This window comes from Theobroma cacao, chromosome 7, assembly GCF_000208745.1.
Source record: "Theobroma cacao cultivar B97-61/B2 chromosome 7, Criollo_cocoa_genome_V2, whole genome shotgun sequence".
Lineage (NCBI taxonomy): Eukaryota > Viridiplantae > Streptophyta > Magnoliopsida > Malvales > Malvaceae > Theobroma > Theobroma cacao.
In genome coordinates, this window is record NC_030856.1 from 14,095,341 (window position 1) to 14,111,665 (window position 16,325).

A 16,325-nucleotide genomic window follows, 5' to 3' on the forward strand; every position below is an offset into this window, starting at 1 on the left:
ACCCATATTATTACATCTATACTTAGTTTCAAGCCTATAGAAGTTGGGGTATCACATTTCTAATGACCCAACAAGCATGTCAATTGGACTTCTGTAGTGGGAGATATGCTTGAAAAATCGAAACATATGCAAACCGAGAATGCCTTTTGTTGCAGCGAGAAACATGCTGTCACATTGCTACCTTGCTCAGTTTTTTATATAATTTTTCTTCACTCTTTTATCTTCATGATTGACCATGGGTCTTTTCAACACTAAGAGTTTATTTACCAATGATCGAAACACAGGGTTTAGGGAAGAAATTAAACTAAACTGCGTTGTTTTCAAAACAAGTGCATCATGATTTTTAAATTTTCCTTATCAATTGCTTGTCCCTTTCCTATGTTCACTCACTGAGTTCATACTCATAGTTTTCAACTTCATGTTTTCATATCAGGAGGCAATTGGAACCCAGGTCAAGGTGTCCACATGGACTCATCTCTTTGGTAGGTATCTTGGCATTCAATAGCTGTACCTTCGCCAAGGTCGCTCCGTTGGAAGTCGAATGTCTTTATGCTATATATATAGATAAACGAAATGTAAAATTTTAAGATACTTGTCTTAGACAGTATATATATATATATATACTTTGAATGGTAATGCCATTATGAGTTGGCGATGGTTAGCACCATTTTGGGGTAATATATATATACATGCGAATATTTGATCATGATAGAATATCATTCAAGTACTTACAGTTGAGATCATGAAATGTGACTTTAGGAATACTCAATAGATTGATGAACAGGTTATATAAATAGGCTTGCTTAGACTTAGTGGCTATGCTCATTGGGTCCATGAGCCGGTCACGGCCCGAAATTTGGGTCGTGACATATTTCCACCCTAATTGCGAATCAGATCACTTAAGTAACGTGAACATACACTATTCAAATCTTAATCCAATCTAAAATCTCTTTGTCAAGTCTCAATTAGATTTACAAATCAATTACTTGTTATCCAAACAATCAATAGCATTAAGAACAAATTTGAATAAGCAAAACTATACCCATTCATAGCAAATAAAAGAGAAACTAATATTTAGATTACATGTTGAAATGTACCACGATTCTAGAAAGATAATTTAGCTCATAATAACTAATAAAAACAACATCCAAAGAAATTTAACTATGAATCCAAGTCAAAGAATATAAGAGAAATACAAAAGTAGAGAAAGAAACTAATAGTGGAAACTTTTAATCTCAATGGTCTGGTAAATGCTCTTGTTTTCTTGCTTTGTTCTTGGCTTTTTTTCTCCAAAATAGTTGCTTGTCGTCCTCTCTTGAAAACCTCTGAAAACGTCCCTTTAAAAAAGCTTCAAAAGACCTAATTTCCAAAATCCCCATTAAAATTTTATTTATGGAAATCTCTCTAGTACAACGGCTCTGCCTTCCTTGGTACTACGGCGTCATGACCACGAGTGACAATATGATGCCTTGTGGTGTTCTGGCCTTGCTCTCTTCAACGCCGTGGCACTTTACTTTCAGGATCTTGTATGAGGCTTTTCTTTTCACTAGTGTCGCGACCTTGCTTTCCTCAACACTGTAGCCGTGCTTTCCTCAGCATTGCAGCCTTGTTATCCTCAGTGCCACAGTGCTTTGCTCTCTAGATTTTGTATAAGGCTTTAGTGCATCACGACACTGTAGCCTTGAGCAACTCAAGGCCGTAGCCATCATTCCTTAGTGTTGCCTTGTGCAAAATTGCAGTAGTCGAACCACTTTCAACATGATTTTCACCTTGATCTAATCCAAACGAAGTGAAGTGATAAATGAAAGTTGTAGCCATGTCTCTTATTTTTCCAATGGATTAAGAATTATATCAATTGGACTTTTGTAGCTTAAGTTTTCCTTGAAATACTACAGCATATATGAATGAAGTCATCACCATATTTGCACTGATTTTTATCAAGTAAGCCTTTCTCGTCAATTTTCCTACAAAAGCAATACGAGAAATCAGTAATAACTATACTTAAAGTAAACTAAAATTAAATAATATAAAATTAAACTAAAATAACTTAAACTACCAAACATATAACAAACTTAACTAAGAGAAACACCTAAAATACTAAAATTTGACCCTAAAATCTCAAAGACCTAGCTACTTAAGCCCCCAAAAAATGTGTTAAAATAACTCTATATACTAGAGTTCTCATATATATATATATATATAGCTCCTTTCTAGGAAAGGCTAGCAGCAATAGTAAAAAAAAAAAAAAAATTTCTTTTCTTTCTTATGAAAGCTGCGTTACAACAAATAAAAAATATATATATTGTTGAAAAGGGAACTTGTTCAAAGAAACCGTAAGGAAAAATCTTAGAAGCTTATTGTGAAGTTTTTACAAAACTATTCTCTACTATTTATGATTTTGGGGAATTATTTTCCATATAACGATTTAAATTTTCTTATCAAATCTTTTTCTACATCTCATTGCTTTTCCACATATATCTCTACTTTGCTCTCTTATTTTGAACTTTTCATATTATCATACTTTATTAAAAAAAATTGTAAGGTGTTCAAGTCTAAAATAAGCTCACATCTTACTTGCCCAACCAAAAAAAGAAAAAAAAAACCTAGAACAGTTCTTTCTCTTACTCAAGTTCACGATAAATAAATAAATAGATAAATATATAAAATGAGATATGAAAAATGGTTTCTTGTAACAAGATCAATGCTTGAGTCCCTTTCCCAAGATTTTTATAATAGTTTGCAAACTACCTTCCTCTTCCACTAATATCTAAGTGTTTCCTAGGGACATTCCAATTGTGGAAATGCACAAGGGTGTTCCAAACATGAAAACGCACAAGGGCATTCCAAGCGTGGAAATGCTCAAGGATGTTGCAAGCGCAAAAATGCCTAGGGACATTCCCAAGTGCATAACACATAATGACAACAAAAAATAATAAAAATAAATAAATGCATAAATTTTCAAGCTTTTCTTGATTTTCATATATATATATATATATATATATATATATATATATAAGCGTTGCCTTGCTTATTCTATGTACATCTTCTTGTTTTATGAATAAAACTCCTTATAAGAGCTTTTATGTAGGAGCAGAATGTAGATACTCAATTTTGGGTTATTACAATTTCTTGAAGTATTGTGTTATGAAAAAGAAACAAGTGCGGAACAACTATTTCATATGTTATGCTACAGAATAGGAATAAATGTGGAATAGCTATTTCATATGGATAGTGAAAGTAACTCATAATGAGTGGCAAGGTTCATGGATTATCTTCACGTTTGGGATGTTTTAAAGAGCTTGGCTTGAAGGTTTAGATATGAAGATAGTTAAGGATACTTATTCTAACTTTTTCTTGAAGTACATGTGCTTTTGTGAGACCTTGATTTTTATAGACTCGTAGCTAGAAGTTGACACGATAACACAAACTAGGGATAATTTCGTCATTTTCCTTAGTGAGCTCTTAGAAGTAGGTTTTCTAATATTATTAAGGCCTAAGTAGGCCTAAGGAATAAAGGAATGATGAAAATAAGGATAAAATGACGAAGGAAATAGCAATAATGATGATTTCCATAATAAAGGCAAAATGGTAATTTTTCATCTCGAGTCAAAATTTTTAAGTTTTAGTGAACCCGAGTTTTTTTTTACTACTTTGGACTTTGTCTCAGTGTCAAAGAAGTAAAAAGATTGCACAAAGGATTGGAGGAAGACAAGCTAACTTGTTAAGGGCATTTTCATAATTTAAGTAAAGTTTGGATAAGCTTTAGCTATAACTATCATTTCTTCCAGCAGCTTCTCTTTCTTCTTCCTCCCATCTCACATTTCTTTCATCCTTCATGAAAGCTTCTCTCAAAGCTTCCATCACCCTCTCAAACTTAACCTTAAATTTCATGCTTTTACACACCTTGTTATAAGGCTTTTCACGCTCTTTCACTCTCTCACCTTAAAACCATTAAAAAAAGTCTTACTCCCATAATTTCTCTCACTAGTTAGGTGTTTTAGAGAGAGAGAAATAGAGACTTTTCATGATAACTTGAGTATTCTTGAGAAGGAATTCAACTACAAATCCACCAAGGTGAGTAATGAATGAGGATTGATTTTAGGTTGTTGATAATGGCTAGTAATTAGAGTTATGAGTTGTTTTATTATTAAGGTTTGTTTATTTATTTCTAGTGTTATTAGAGTAGAGAGAATAGATAGCCATTTAATAGTAGTTGGAAGCTAGTTAGGGATGACTAGTAGAACTTGATTTAAGAAATAGCTTTTAGAATTGTATTTATGTAAATTGGGTTAGTTGTGATGTTGGTGTGTGATAGGTTCCAGCAAGACCTCACATCTTCATTTGGAGTAATAGTCGAAGTTGGAGTCGAGCAAAGATTCAACAAATACCGGTGAGTGAACTTGTATTTCAAAATATCTTTGGGAAATGTAAATGTTTTTAGATGAAACATTTGAATGATTTTATCCAACCTTTCTTTAAAAATATGTGCCAGGGAACAATCCCTTGATAAAATGTTTTGATGTTGTGAAAATGTGAAATGTGTAAAAGGATGAATCCATGTGCTCCTGTATTATGTTGGTATGTATATATATGAATATACATTGTGCATTGATGAATAATGTTGTGTGATGATGTTAAAGTGTGCGAGTAGGGAGTGCACACACGATGATGTTAAAGTGTGCGAATACGGAGTGCACACACGATGATGTTGAAGTGTGTGAGTAGGGAGTGCACACATGATGATGATATTGCATTCAGTTGAGTGTGGCGGGATGGTATGCATGATGATGTATGTATATATATATGTGTGTGTTATAGAAAGTTTATGAAAATATTTGTGATTGTCTTGCATGTTGTCATTGTTAATTGCTCCCAAATTGCTTTTCATTTCAGCAAGAAAATGGCTTTTTGATGTAACAATACCCTTTTTAACTAAATTGCTCTGTTTCTCGTTGCAGCGAGAAACTTTCAAGCTAAGAGGGGTTACACTAGCCTGGTTTTCACTGCAATGAGAAATTTTCTAAACATTCTCACTGCAACAAGAATGAAATCTCTCTGCAGCGAGAAACTCTCGGGTAGTTCCAAAATCTTGGTGCAATGCTTTCACTTTGATAATGATTTTGACTACATTTCGGTCAGAATTGGGCAAAGTGGTAAACATAAAAGTTGTAGCCCAATCTCTTGCTTTCTAATGGTCTAAAAATCATGTCAATTGGACTTCTGTAATGGGAGATATTCTTGAAAAACCAAAACCTATGCAAACTAAGAATGTTTCTCGCTGCAGCGAGAAACTTGCTGTCATGCTTGCTACCTTGCTTGATTTTGACATATTTTTCACCCATTTAACTTCATGGATTGATCATGGGTTTTTGCAACACTATGAGGTTGTTAATCAAAGTTTGAAATGAGGGGTTTTTAGAAGAAATTAAATCAATGGCATTGTTTTTGAAACAAGTGCATCATGATTTCCAAGTCCTCCTTATCGATTGCTTGTTCCCTTCTTATGTTCACTCACTGAGTTTTATACTCATGTTTTTAAACTTCATGTTTTCAAAATTGGAGGCAGTTGGGACCTGGATTGAATGTCCACGTATGCTCGTCTTCTTGATAGGTACTATGGCATCTCAGTAGCGGTATCTTCTCTTAAAGTCACTCCGCTGAAGGTTGAGAGTCTTTTGTCTATGTACACGTATATGTAATGTAAACTATTAAGAGTCATGTTATAAATGAAGTATGTATATGTTGGATTGATGATGATGCCCTTATGAAACGGCAATGAATGACAGGACTTTGAGATAATACAAATATGAATATTCGGTTGCTATAAAATATTACTGAAACATTAATCGTTGAGAATTACAACACATGGTTTTAAAGATGATGGATGGAATGAGGAACAGGATCTCATAAAGAGGCTTGCTTGGGCCTAGTGGGCTACCCATGCGCCGGTCATAGCCCAGAAATTGGGCTATGATAGCTTTACCCTTTTTTTTTCTTTCTTCTAATAGAGTGCACGTGGTGCACTATCAAGTGTCACTACTCCACTACCCAAAACTTACGCCCACTACCCAATTACTTGGTCAGTTTTTTAATATCCCATAAGTTGTTCTTTAACACGCTCTTCCATGACAAGCACGTTCTCTTATAATTGAACATATTCTCCCAACTGCTCTTAAAAAAGTGTGCTTGTTGAGTGCAAATATGAAAGCCTTGGAGGTTGAAGGTAAAATTCCCTCAAAGCTCTTCCTACTATTCTTTTTACTTAACCTTTTCCATCCGTTGTGCTCCACCGTTTTCTCCATCTTTCTTATTCTTCACCACTAGCCACCAAAGCACTTATGCTTCAAGGACTACAATCTTCCTCTCTGTCGCCTCTAGTGTATTATGCTTCACTTATTGCAATATGTCTTCTCTCCCTACTAGAAGAACCCTTTACAACACTTTATTCCAGAAATAAAACTGGTTTTGTGAATGGAACGATTAAAAAACCAAATGTTGAATCTCTAGATTTACAATCATGGATACAATGCAATGCAGTGGTTCTTTCATGTCTTACAAATGCAATAGCTAAGGAGCTTTAAGGTAGTGCTGCCAAGGTTGAAATTGTGAGAGAAATATAAGTAAATTTAGAAGAAGGATTTACTCAAAGCATTGAACCAAGGGTTTATGAGTTGGAGCATGCCATAGCTCTTTTACAATAAGATAAATCCTTGATCTCGTGCTATTACGGTAAATTAAAAAGCATTTAGGGTGAGTTGCAAGGTCTCAATCTGATCTCGTTATGCAAATGTGGATGTACTTATGGTGCGGTGAAAAGAATGCGGTCTATCAATGAGGAAGAAAAGGTTTTTTTTTATTTTTTATGGGACTTGATGAAGTGTATTCAACTTTCTAGTCACATATATTGAGTGTTGACCCATTGCCAAATCTTGGAAGAGCTTATACCATTGCAACATAGGAAGAAAAGTAACGTTTGGTTGTTGCAACTTTTGCAACTATTATTGAAGCTACTACCCTGTTGACTAAAGAAAATGAATTGTGACAAAAGAAGAACGATGATGGGAGTTGTGGCCGATTTCCATCTTGTATCCACTATGAGAAGACAAACCATAGTAAAGAGAATTGTTACAAGGTGATTGGTTATCCAAATTGGCACAACTTTGGAAGGAGGAGCGGCAAATAGAGTGGTGATCAATTGCGTTCCCGAGGAAATCAATGGGATGACGGTGCTATGACAAGCATGTCTCTAGAAGTTGCTTATGTTGCCACCATGGATGGAGTTAGATCACCAATTCCAAGTTTGACTTCTACGTAGCATCAACAGCTACTAACTCTACTAGATAATCATGGAGCATCAACAGCAAACATGACAGCCTCCGATAGGTAGTTTTTTGTAAAGCATATTTATGAAACGAAAGCTTCTTCTACTTTTCAAATATATATATATGAACAACTTTAACTATGAAATTCTGAGAAAAAAAAAAAGAAAGAAAGTATGAAGCGAAAATGCTGCATAAATAGAGAACAATCAACAGAAAATGAAGAAAGTCTTGGTTTCCCATATTATTTCTTAATATTTTTTGTTTTTTGAAAATTAAAAGATTTTGTTGCTTAACAGGGAACGAAAAGTTCCTCGGATCATTACAATAGCAAGACCTGCCTTAGGTTGCTATGTACATTACACATATCATCCCAAAAATAGAGGCATTAGCCTCGGCAGTTCAAATGAAAATGATCACCTCAATGTCCAAAATATTCACAGCAACCATCTATATACATTCAGAACAAAAATCAGAACTTAAGAGTAAATTTTATTTTTTGGGATTTTTTTTAGATTTAGGAAAATTGGATAAATTTTAAAAAATTATGATTTTTTGGAATTTTGAAAATTGGATAAATTTTTTTAAAAAAAAGAGTTCTATGATTTTTTTTTTTTGAAATTTTGGACCACCGAAAACATCGACTATTGATAGTAATGCTGGCTAGAATTTGAGTTTGGGGGGCAAACTTGGGAGAGAGAAAAAAAAATGGAAAAAAAGAACTAAATATGTTTTAAATAGAAAGAATTAAAAAAGAAAAGTCACATAGCCAATTTTTATACTTAAAAAAATTTAATTTGACATGTCAACACCCTGTTAGCATCGTTTGCCACGTCAACATCATTAACAATCAATTTGAATGAAATTAATTACACCCAATATCAAAGTAAAATGATTAAATTGATCCGTTTTTTAGTAAAATGATTAAATTGATGAAAATACTCTAAATTTTATTCTCAAGGATTAGTGTCTCCATCTTGGCTTGAATGAGGTCCTATTGTAGAGGTTCTGAATTCAAGTATACTCAGTGGTCAATTGTTTAAGAGAGTGGTAGTATGACTTCCCCATCATGCTTAAGTGAGAGATTTTGGACTTCTGGGTAACATCCTATTTTACCAAGTCTGTTAAAAGATAAAGATTTACCCTTTTTTATCTTGATAAATTTAAGTTACCATGATTATATGATGATTAAGTTATCAAGATTATCTAATATTCGTCTCACCAAATTATTTGACAAAAAAGATTTTATAAATAGATTTGAAGCTTTTTACCCAACAAGAACAGTAAAGAACAATCTGAAAGTAATGTACAACAAAAACTGTACTTAAAAAAGAAAAGAAAAAAACTCTTTCTTCTCCCATCATTATGTTGAAGGTTTTGCACTATGAAATACGGGATTACTGTTCGATTCTGTAACAATTTCCCGTTGTGGATTTTCCGAAACAGAGAAGCCTGTAAATAGTGAAGCTACCAGCTTAGTTCTAAAGTAATGGATCAACAAGTATTCAATCCCCTGCCCACCATCCTGAGGGAGAAAAGGACAGAAAGCAACATGGCTCAAAAACAATATATTTCTTATTTAAAGACCCGAGACTTAGTACGGGTTCTCTTTTTCTTTTTCTGCATGTAAGCCGCCATGAAGAATAAGACTCAACTAAATCTGAATGCAAAATTGACAAACCTTTCAGCAAAAGCACAGTTTACAATTCAGGAAAACAAAAGAATACAACAAAGCTACAGTAAATGAATCCATTACGTATGATGCTTGCCTCATTGCCGACCATAGATACATTCCTGGATTTCCTTCCATAGTTAAACGAACTGCTTGGAGCTGGCTAACCGATGAATATCGAGATCTTCAAATCAATTCTAGCAATCAAGATTCTAATTTGTTGAAAAATCTTAACAGGAATACCTCTAGCATTTATGAAAGCTTCAATGAACTTCAGGAGAATTATTCAATCATGACTATGAACAACCTAATTCGCAAGCCTTCACAACAGAGAAAGTAAACAGGCCTCTTTTTATGTAATAACTCAAGCAACCATCAAAATCCCTATGTCAGGTAATACAATTATGAAAATTTGGGGGGTGAAGCAGGATTTCTGGCCTATTAATGCCCAACAACCAAAGCAACCATAATACTTGCATGCCAGGATTTGTCACCGAAATTTAGGACCATTAACATCTATGAAGGGGAGCAGGATATATGTCCACAGGTTGATATCGTAAGTGATCATTACGAGGCAATGGTCCCTCCTGTGAAATTTAACAAGAAAGTTCATTAGGTGATGTCAAATTTGATTCAACACAAGGCAAAGAAGATTTAACAAGACAAGTTAGCCAAAGGGACAAGCAACTTGTGACAGAAAGAGGAACAAAAATACATAAAGAACTATGCCATGCAATCCCAAATGATACAGCAAGGGATAGCCAGTTTAATTAGCCTACATGGGCAGATGTTGAATGTCCATACAAAGCCTGCATCTCACGTGCTAAAAGAACTAATATCACATAAAACAATTTCCAACAGTTAGAAGGTCCTCAATTTATTTTCCTTTTTCCTTATTTTCTCAAATCTGTAATGTTTTATACAGTTGTTAAAATGCATATAAAAATACCTCATCCAAGTTGATCTGGAATGGCTTGACAAAATCCTCAAACATCACTGGAGAGAGTCCCTTCATTTTCTCTTCAACTTCCTATGGGAAGAAACATCTCAAGATGCTTAGCAGGGCACATAACAAAAAATCTAAAGCCAAGTTATAAGAGTTCTATAGGTGATACAGCAGCCCATGACAGATGCTAAATAATATAGAATTTTACTCAGGGATCGACATAATGTCTCAATCTTATTCTGTTCACGTCATAATCTAATAATCATGGTCCACTAGACTAGTCAGTTTATTTGGAAAGAATTCCCTTCTTGTGAGGGCTGCCCTTTACCATTTGGTAAAATTGGTATAGTTTCAACTTTCAACATGCTGTACAGCATCGTTTGGTATATGCTTCTGATAGCATTTTGAGATCTCCTTCTACATTTACCTAGTTTTCTCATACTCTAATTTTTTAAGCTAATTCATTTTAAAGAAGGAATGGACTTCCCTTCTGTAATCTCCAAGATTTGAAAGAAAATAATACAAGAGAAAGCAAAAATCATGTACAAAATATCAAAAATAACAGCTACATGTAATGATACATCCAAATTGTCTAAATAGCAGTCGTGGTTAGTGAAATTCCGATAAATAAACTGCAGAAGCATTGGTCTTCCTTTTGACAAGGAGTGGCTGGTCACTTTAATTTAAACGCCACACTCTGACCAAATCAACTGCAAAAGTTCAGCAATCATTTTCAACAGGAACCTAGTAAGTATTGACCAAAGGCCAATTTATTTTCACAAGTAACAGAAAATTTTAATGTTTATTGACGATGGACATGTGCTTGAAATAAAGCACCAAGGCACTTGACAGTCAGAAAGATCGAAGTACTGTAATAGGCCAATTTATTTTCACAAGTAGGATTGTAAAACCGTTGTCAATTGGTGGAATATCAATTAAATACAAAGATAACAGTTGTCACTGTGGGTATAGGAATTAGCTATAGTGGAAATATGTGTGTTGATCTCAGGAGGGCTACAAGACACAATGAAGAATGATAAGTCTCATCTCAAGAAGTGTTTTAGTACCAGATCTTACTAGCCGTAACAGAACATGATTATTATTAGTAATGTACCCACACACCATTTTTCTCCTCACCTTTCCTAATATAATTCTTATAATCTTACTTTGCTTTCTGCTTTAAGTGCTGTATGTTGTTTTCATACAGTTAATTTTCAGGGATAGGATGTCAAGAGCCTCTTACACTTTAAGAATAGGCAACCTTGGCATTTTCCATGATTATAAGATGAATATGTAACTAGTGAACTGCATCTATGGATTACCAGTTTCTGTAAAACTTTAAAAGGCAATAAAAGAGACCAAAAGAAAAGTATAGAGGATAGGACACAACAACCGAGGTGATTGAAGGGCTGAACTGAATATGATTTATGCTAGAGGTTGGTCCCAAATTATCAGTGACAACAAATCAGAGGAAATATCTGAAATTAATTAAACTAATATATTAAATAGGTGTTTGTAAGCATACCAATCCTGTTATCCTCGACTCTTCCAACAGTTCCTTTGCAATCATATCCAGTATGTGCCTGTTGTCTTTCAAAGCATTTATTGCAAGCTCTTCTGTCTCTTCAATGTACTGCATGAACACCAAGAATCATAATTTCATTCAAAGTTAAAAGGTCAGAAAATTAAACATGTATTTCATCTTTATACTTCGAAAGGAAAAGAAAAAACCATTTCTTGAGTGTTAGCAAACAAAAATTGTGTAAGACACTCACAGATACCATAGAGGCGTGCACCTCTTTTGCTGTATTTTCTTCAACCATCTATGAAAATGTGGACCAGTACCAAACACAGGAAAGAGAAAATTTAACTAAGGTATAGAACATCTATTTTGAAGTGAAACCAATTTGTTGGTAAAACAAGGCCTTTTTGCTATTACGTAGCAAAATGCAGTTTTTTATGTTAAGAATTTCATAATATGAAAGTTGGTTTTATATGTCACAACTCCATCTTTCATATCAATTTCAAACAGGTCATCAGGTACTTAAATGATCAAAGTACAGCGAAAGTTACTATTGGTCCAATGGGAATATCACAGCAACAAAATTGTTTTGCAAATTCTACCTAGTTTCAGCAGGGACATTCTTTCTTCCTCTTTCTTATATAAATATAGGTGTGTATGTGTGTGTGTGTCTGTGTGTGTGTAGATAATATGAATGTATGGCTATGGCTCAATTCAACTCAAATAGCTTGCTCAGTGCTTCAAACTACTTCATGACACTTAAACAGATGAATACATAAACAAATGCAGTATATAATTATGAGGTTGCTGTCACATGCTCATCTCTGTGCATGCATATGACAAAACCAATTGATCTTGCAGTGAGGAATCTTTTTTGGCTGCAAAGTAGTAAAATCTAAGACTACCATGGAGGATAATATCAGGTCTGTCAACTAACTAAATATTTAAGAAAAGGTCTTAAAAACTTCTCTTCTTTGTATGGCTTAAATAAAAAGATGTTTTCACCATATTTTTTTATTCATAGATGGAAATCAGATTATAAAGAAACAGATATTTGTACCTTCTATGCAGGCAGTAGCACCTATTACTGATAGACTCTACTTTGTCACAATAGCATAAAACAGTCATACAAGATAGAGCAAGCTAAACTTACCCTTGTCAACTCTCGAGTAAATAGCTCAGATACTTCAAGCGTCATATTGGCAGGAATTACATGAGGGTCATCCCACTAAAATAATAAAGGAAAAGGACAAAAATAATTACTTTAGAAAAATTAGGAAAACTTGTTCAAAATTTTTTTATTAAAATTTCCAACTAGGAAGTCATACCCTATATTTTATTAATTCACCATCTGGGCTATCTGGTCGATCTAACAGTCCCACTCTTTTCGTTAGTTGAGTAAGCCCTAGCCTTGCGTTTTGTGGACTGATCACCATTTCCCTTGCAATCTGAAGAGACACGTTGAGTGAGGAAAACAAGAGTTGAAGGGTATTTTTCTTATTACAAACAAAGATATAGACCATTGTAAAATTAAGATAATCTGAAATGCATTTAGTTTAGATACTTCCAACCCAAAAAAAGAGAAATATGATGCTAAAATAAGGTGCATCTAGAAATACAAATCAAGACATTTGTAATTATATGAAACCAAAAGACAAACATGGTTGGTTGACACATGGCATTTTTAATATTTCTTTTATTTTTCCTGCATTTTTTAGTACTAAAGGCATTTCTAATATGTTCTCTTATATTATTTAAAATTTTTTCGGCAAGTAGGAAATGAGGAGATAGGAAATAGGAGATAGGAGAGAGAAGAGCTATAGTGAGAGAGAAGAAAAGAAATGAGGAAATATGTAAGAAAAATGGAGAATAACGAAGTTAAAACTAAAAACATTGGGTTAAAGGTGAAAAACAAAAAAACATGATCAAAAACATTATTAATACTTATTTTTCTTATTTTCCCTTATATTCCATTTTCATTCCTCCTTTATTGTTTCTTTTCTTTTTTCTTTTTAATTATTTAAAAAAACATTTATGATTTGTAATAAATTGAAAAGAAAAAAAAGACTAAAAATTGATTTGATCAATCAATTTGTGTTTATTTTTTTTATTTGTCTTCACAAAAATTAGAACTTCTACACATAGCATAGAGAAAATAGAGAAATGTTTATCTGTCTTACTAAAAGTAATTTTACACCTGCTGCAACATGAGGGCCCTTTACTAGTATGATGCTACAAAGGTGCATCTAGAAATACAAATCAATACACTCTTATTAAAAGCTCAGCTGATACTTCATAGAAATCATTTCCAGGAGCCTAAAACAAAGTGAAAAGTGTACTCTTATTATCTAAAGGTTATTTGCAAAAATGTAAAAAGCCATGAGGCTAACAATGCCCTAGGGCCACAAAAAAAAAAGAAAAGGACTGAAAGCAATCAGACATTCTCTACATTGTTCTTAACAGAAGAATACATGCCTGTTCTTGTTTAATGTGATCTAGTTCTCACTTGGGGCATTCTTGAGTACTGCATGTGGACCAATGTTCATGCAACTAGACAAGCTTCTAACAAGATTTTAACATAATAAGCTATGAATGGTATTGGTGCTAAAATATGAGAAAAACATATTCAGAAAAGAGTTAGAGCATGAAATCTCCATTTGCTCCATTTCCATAACACTCTCTCATTACAGTGCATGGTGGAAAAGGTAAACTTGAACATGAGCCTTAGATATCAGATATTGGTCTATTTGAGCTCTTAGGCAACAATATGGCAGCACGTATCTCAACTAGCTTCTCAGCTCACATTAGTGTGAACCAGTGCAAGAGAAAAGATATGAAGCCATATTAACAATTAATGTGTTTGAAAATCCTGTTTAACTTCTGAAAACATTTCAGAAATTTCTGCGAACAGTCTTTTTTCTGATTCCTTCTGAAACAAACCAAACAAGTGATGACAACATTCTCAAACCAAATCATTAAATGCCAAAAGTTCCTCAAGGTTTGACAGAGTACAGTAGCACGCTAGGGGGGTGGACAGACTAACTGGACAAGAGTTATATTTCTTAATTTTCCTCTAAGTAAGCAATTTATTTAAATTATGGTATCAAAAAGTAACTGCAATCACCTTTGTTATCTTTTCCAGATCATCCCTTCCACCATCACTTATGTCATCACCAAACACAAGAAGCTCAGCACAACGTCCACCATGAGCTACCACCATTTGCATTTTCATGTAGCCAAATGTTGTATAACCTTGGTCTACCATGTCCTCACGGGGGTAGAATACAGATATTGCAGTTTCCTACTCATGTTGGGATTAATAAAAGCGAAAATAATGATAAATGGAAAATACAAATGGTAAAGACCATTAGAAAATATCAAATAGAAACCAATTGCTCATATCAGATGTGTACCTTGCCACCGGGCAGGAGCTGAGAAAATGCATGCCAATCAAATCGTGGAAACAAGTGAGCTAAAACAATGTGACCAGCTTCATGAACAGCTAGAAGTCTCTTCTTTTCAAAAGATACCTATATTAAATCAACTCAAAAAGTCAGAAAAAAAAATAAGCTACAGACTCTTTAGTCCATAATGTCAGCTTCCCTTCGTTTTCAAATGCCCAATAAAAAATGGTAGAAATACCTAAAAGGGCAATACTAGTTATTCCACATGTTTCTATTACTCTCCACCAAATGAATATCCTAAGAAGAATTTTATCCTAAGAAGAATTTTGATGAAGTTCAATTTTTTTTTTTCATATTACCGCTGCAGACCTCTAGAGCTATGCAGTATTAGGCTTCTAGGAGAAGATTTCTCCTGAAATTTCATAACTAGTAACCATCTACATGTAGATGCAACTTTAGAATGGAAGATATAAAATTTAGTAACCATCTACATGTAGATGCAACTTTAGAATGGAAGATATAAAATTCATACTTCTTAAAGTTTGTGGCCCATTACAATATACAACAAAGAAATTTCATATTCAGTCTGATAGCACCATTTGTGAATGATAAACTTCAGCACTTACACTTGCTTCACATTTCTGTTGCTCTTCCTCCGTAAGGAGTACACCCATACCTTCAAGCAATTGTTTGTCTAACACATCAATAATATCTTGCTGGAAGATCTTGGAATGTCCTTTTCTCACCTGCAGTAAGATATGTACTTAAATGTAACAGAAACTCAAGAGCTTAAGAAAACCATTCAACAAAAAACTTCTGCTGAAATTGCATGAGAAACCACCACAGTTTAGTCCAAAGTTTTTCAAACAAGCTTGAGGGCTAGGAAGCATGGACATAGACAAATGACAATGATACGATATGACATGGACACAGCTACACAAATTAGGACTTGGACAAGGTCACTGACACGATATGCCACATATAAATATTTTTCTCTGTGTGTGTATTATTTAAAATTTTACGATTAGTTTGACAAAAAAGGGAAAAAAATATACAATAATGTTTTTTTGTAGAAATAATATACATAATTGAGTATGTCTTTGTTAACAAATTCTTAAGGTAAATTTATTATCATGTAACCATTTGCCATTGGGTTGGTAATCTTCAAATATATCCAACCTAATAGCTTTGTTCATCTAAGTCTTTAGCCCAATACGCTTGAAATCTTTTAACCAAAAGCTCAGTTGATCGAAAACTTTCAAAACCTAGTACGTACTATTTAAACTCATTATTTCTTTCACAGCAGCTGCCACAAGCTGCAACTCAACATCATGGCATCAGCTTCTACTCCCTTATTGCATCATCTACATTGTGCTCATCTCTAATCTGAACCTCAGCTACAACGATTTGACACTTGAGGCAAAACCAAGGCATGATTAAACAGTTGTTGCAATTTCTCTCT

The 16,325-nt window shown here is 33.9% G+C and overlaps 1 protein-coding gene and 1 long non-coding RNA gene across 3 annotated transcripts in view; one reads left to right on the forward strand and one right to left on the reverse strand.

The window, feature by feature from the left end:
- Positions 3,830-5,163, forward strand: LOC108662905. The gene is made up of 3 exons (XR_001928764.1): positions 3,830-4,074; positions 4,316-4,390; positions 4,959-5,163. It is a non-coding gene; the product is annotated as an uncharacterized LOC108662905 (long non-coding RNA).
- LOC18594886 (ATP-dependent zinc metalloprotease FTSH 12, chloroplastic) overlaps positions 8,863-16,325 on the reverse strand; it is a 30,112-nt gene continuing 22,649 nt past the window's right edge. For both annotated transcript variants that reach the window (XM_018125173.1, XM_007022554.2), the window contains 8 exons: positions 15,490-15,609; positions 14,873-14,989; positions 14,584-14,760; positions 12,788-12,907; positions 12,613-12,687; positions 11,463-11,570; positions 9,941-10,021; positions 8,863-9,578 (listed from right to left, as the gene is read on the reverse strand). In XM_018125173.1, the coding sequence (XP_017980662.1) occupies positions 9,501-9,578; positions 9,941-10,021; positions 11,463-11,570; positions 12,613-12,687; positions 12,788-12,907; positions 14,584-14,760; positions 14,873-14,989; positions 15,490-15,609 (876 nt within the window). In that variant the 3' untranslated portion in view covers positions 8,863-9,500. The remainder of the gene's footprint in view (positions 9,579-9,940; positions 10,022-11,462; positions 11,571-12,612; positions 12,688-12,787; positions 12,908-14,583; positions 14,761-14,872; positions 14,990-15,489; positions 15,610-16,325) is intronic.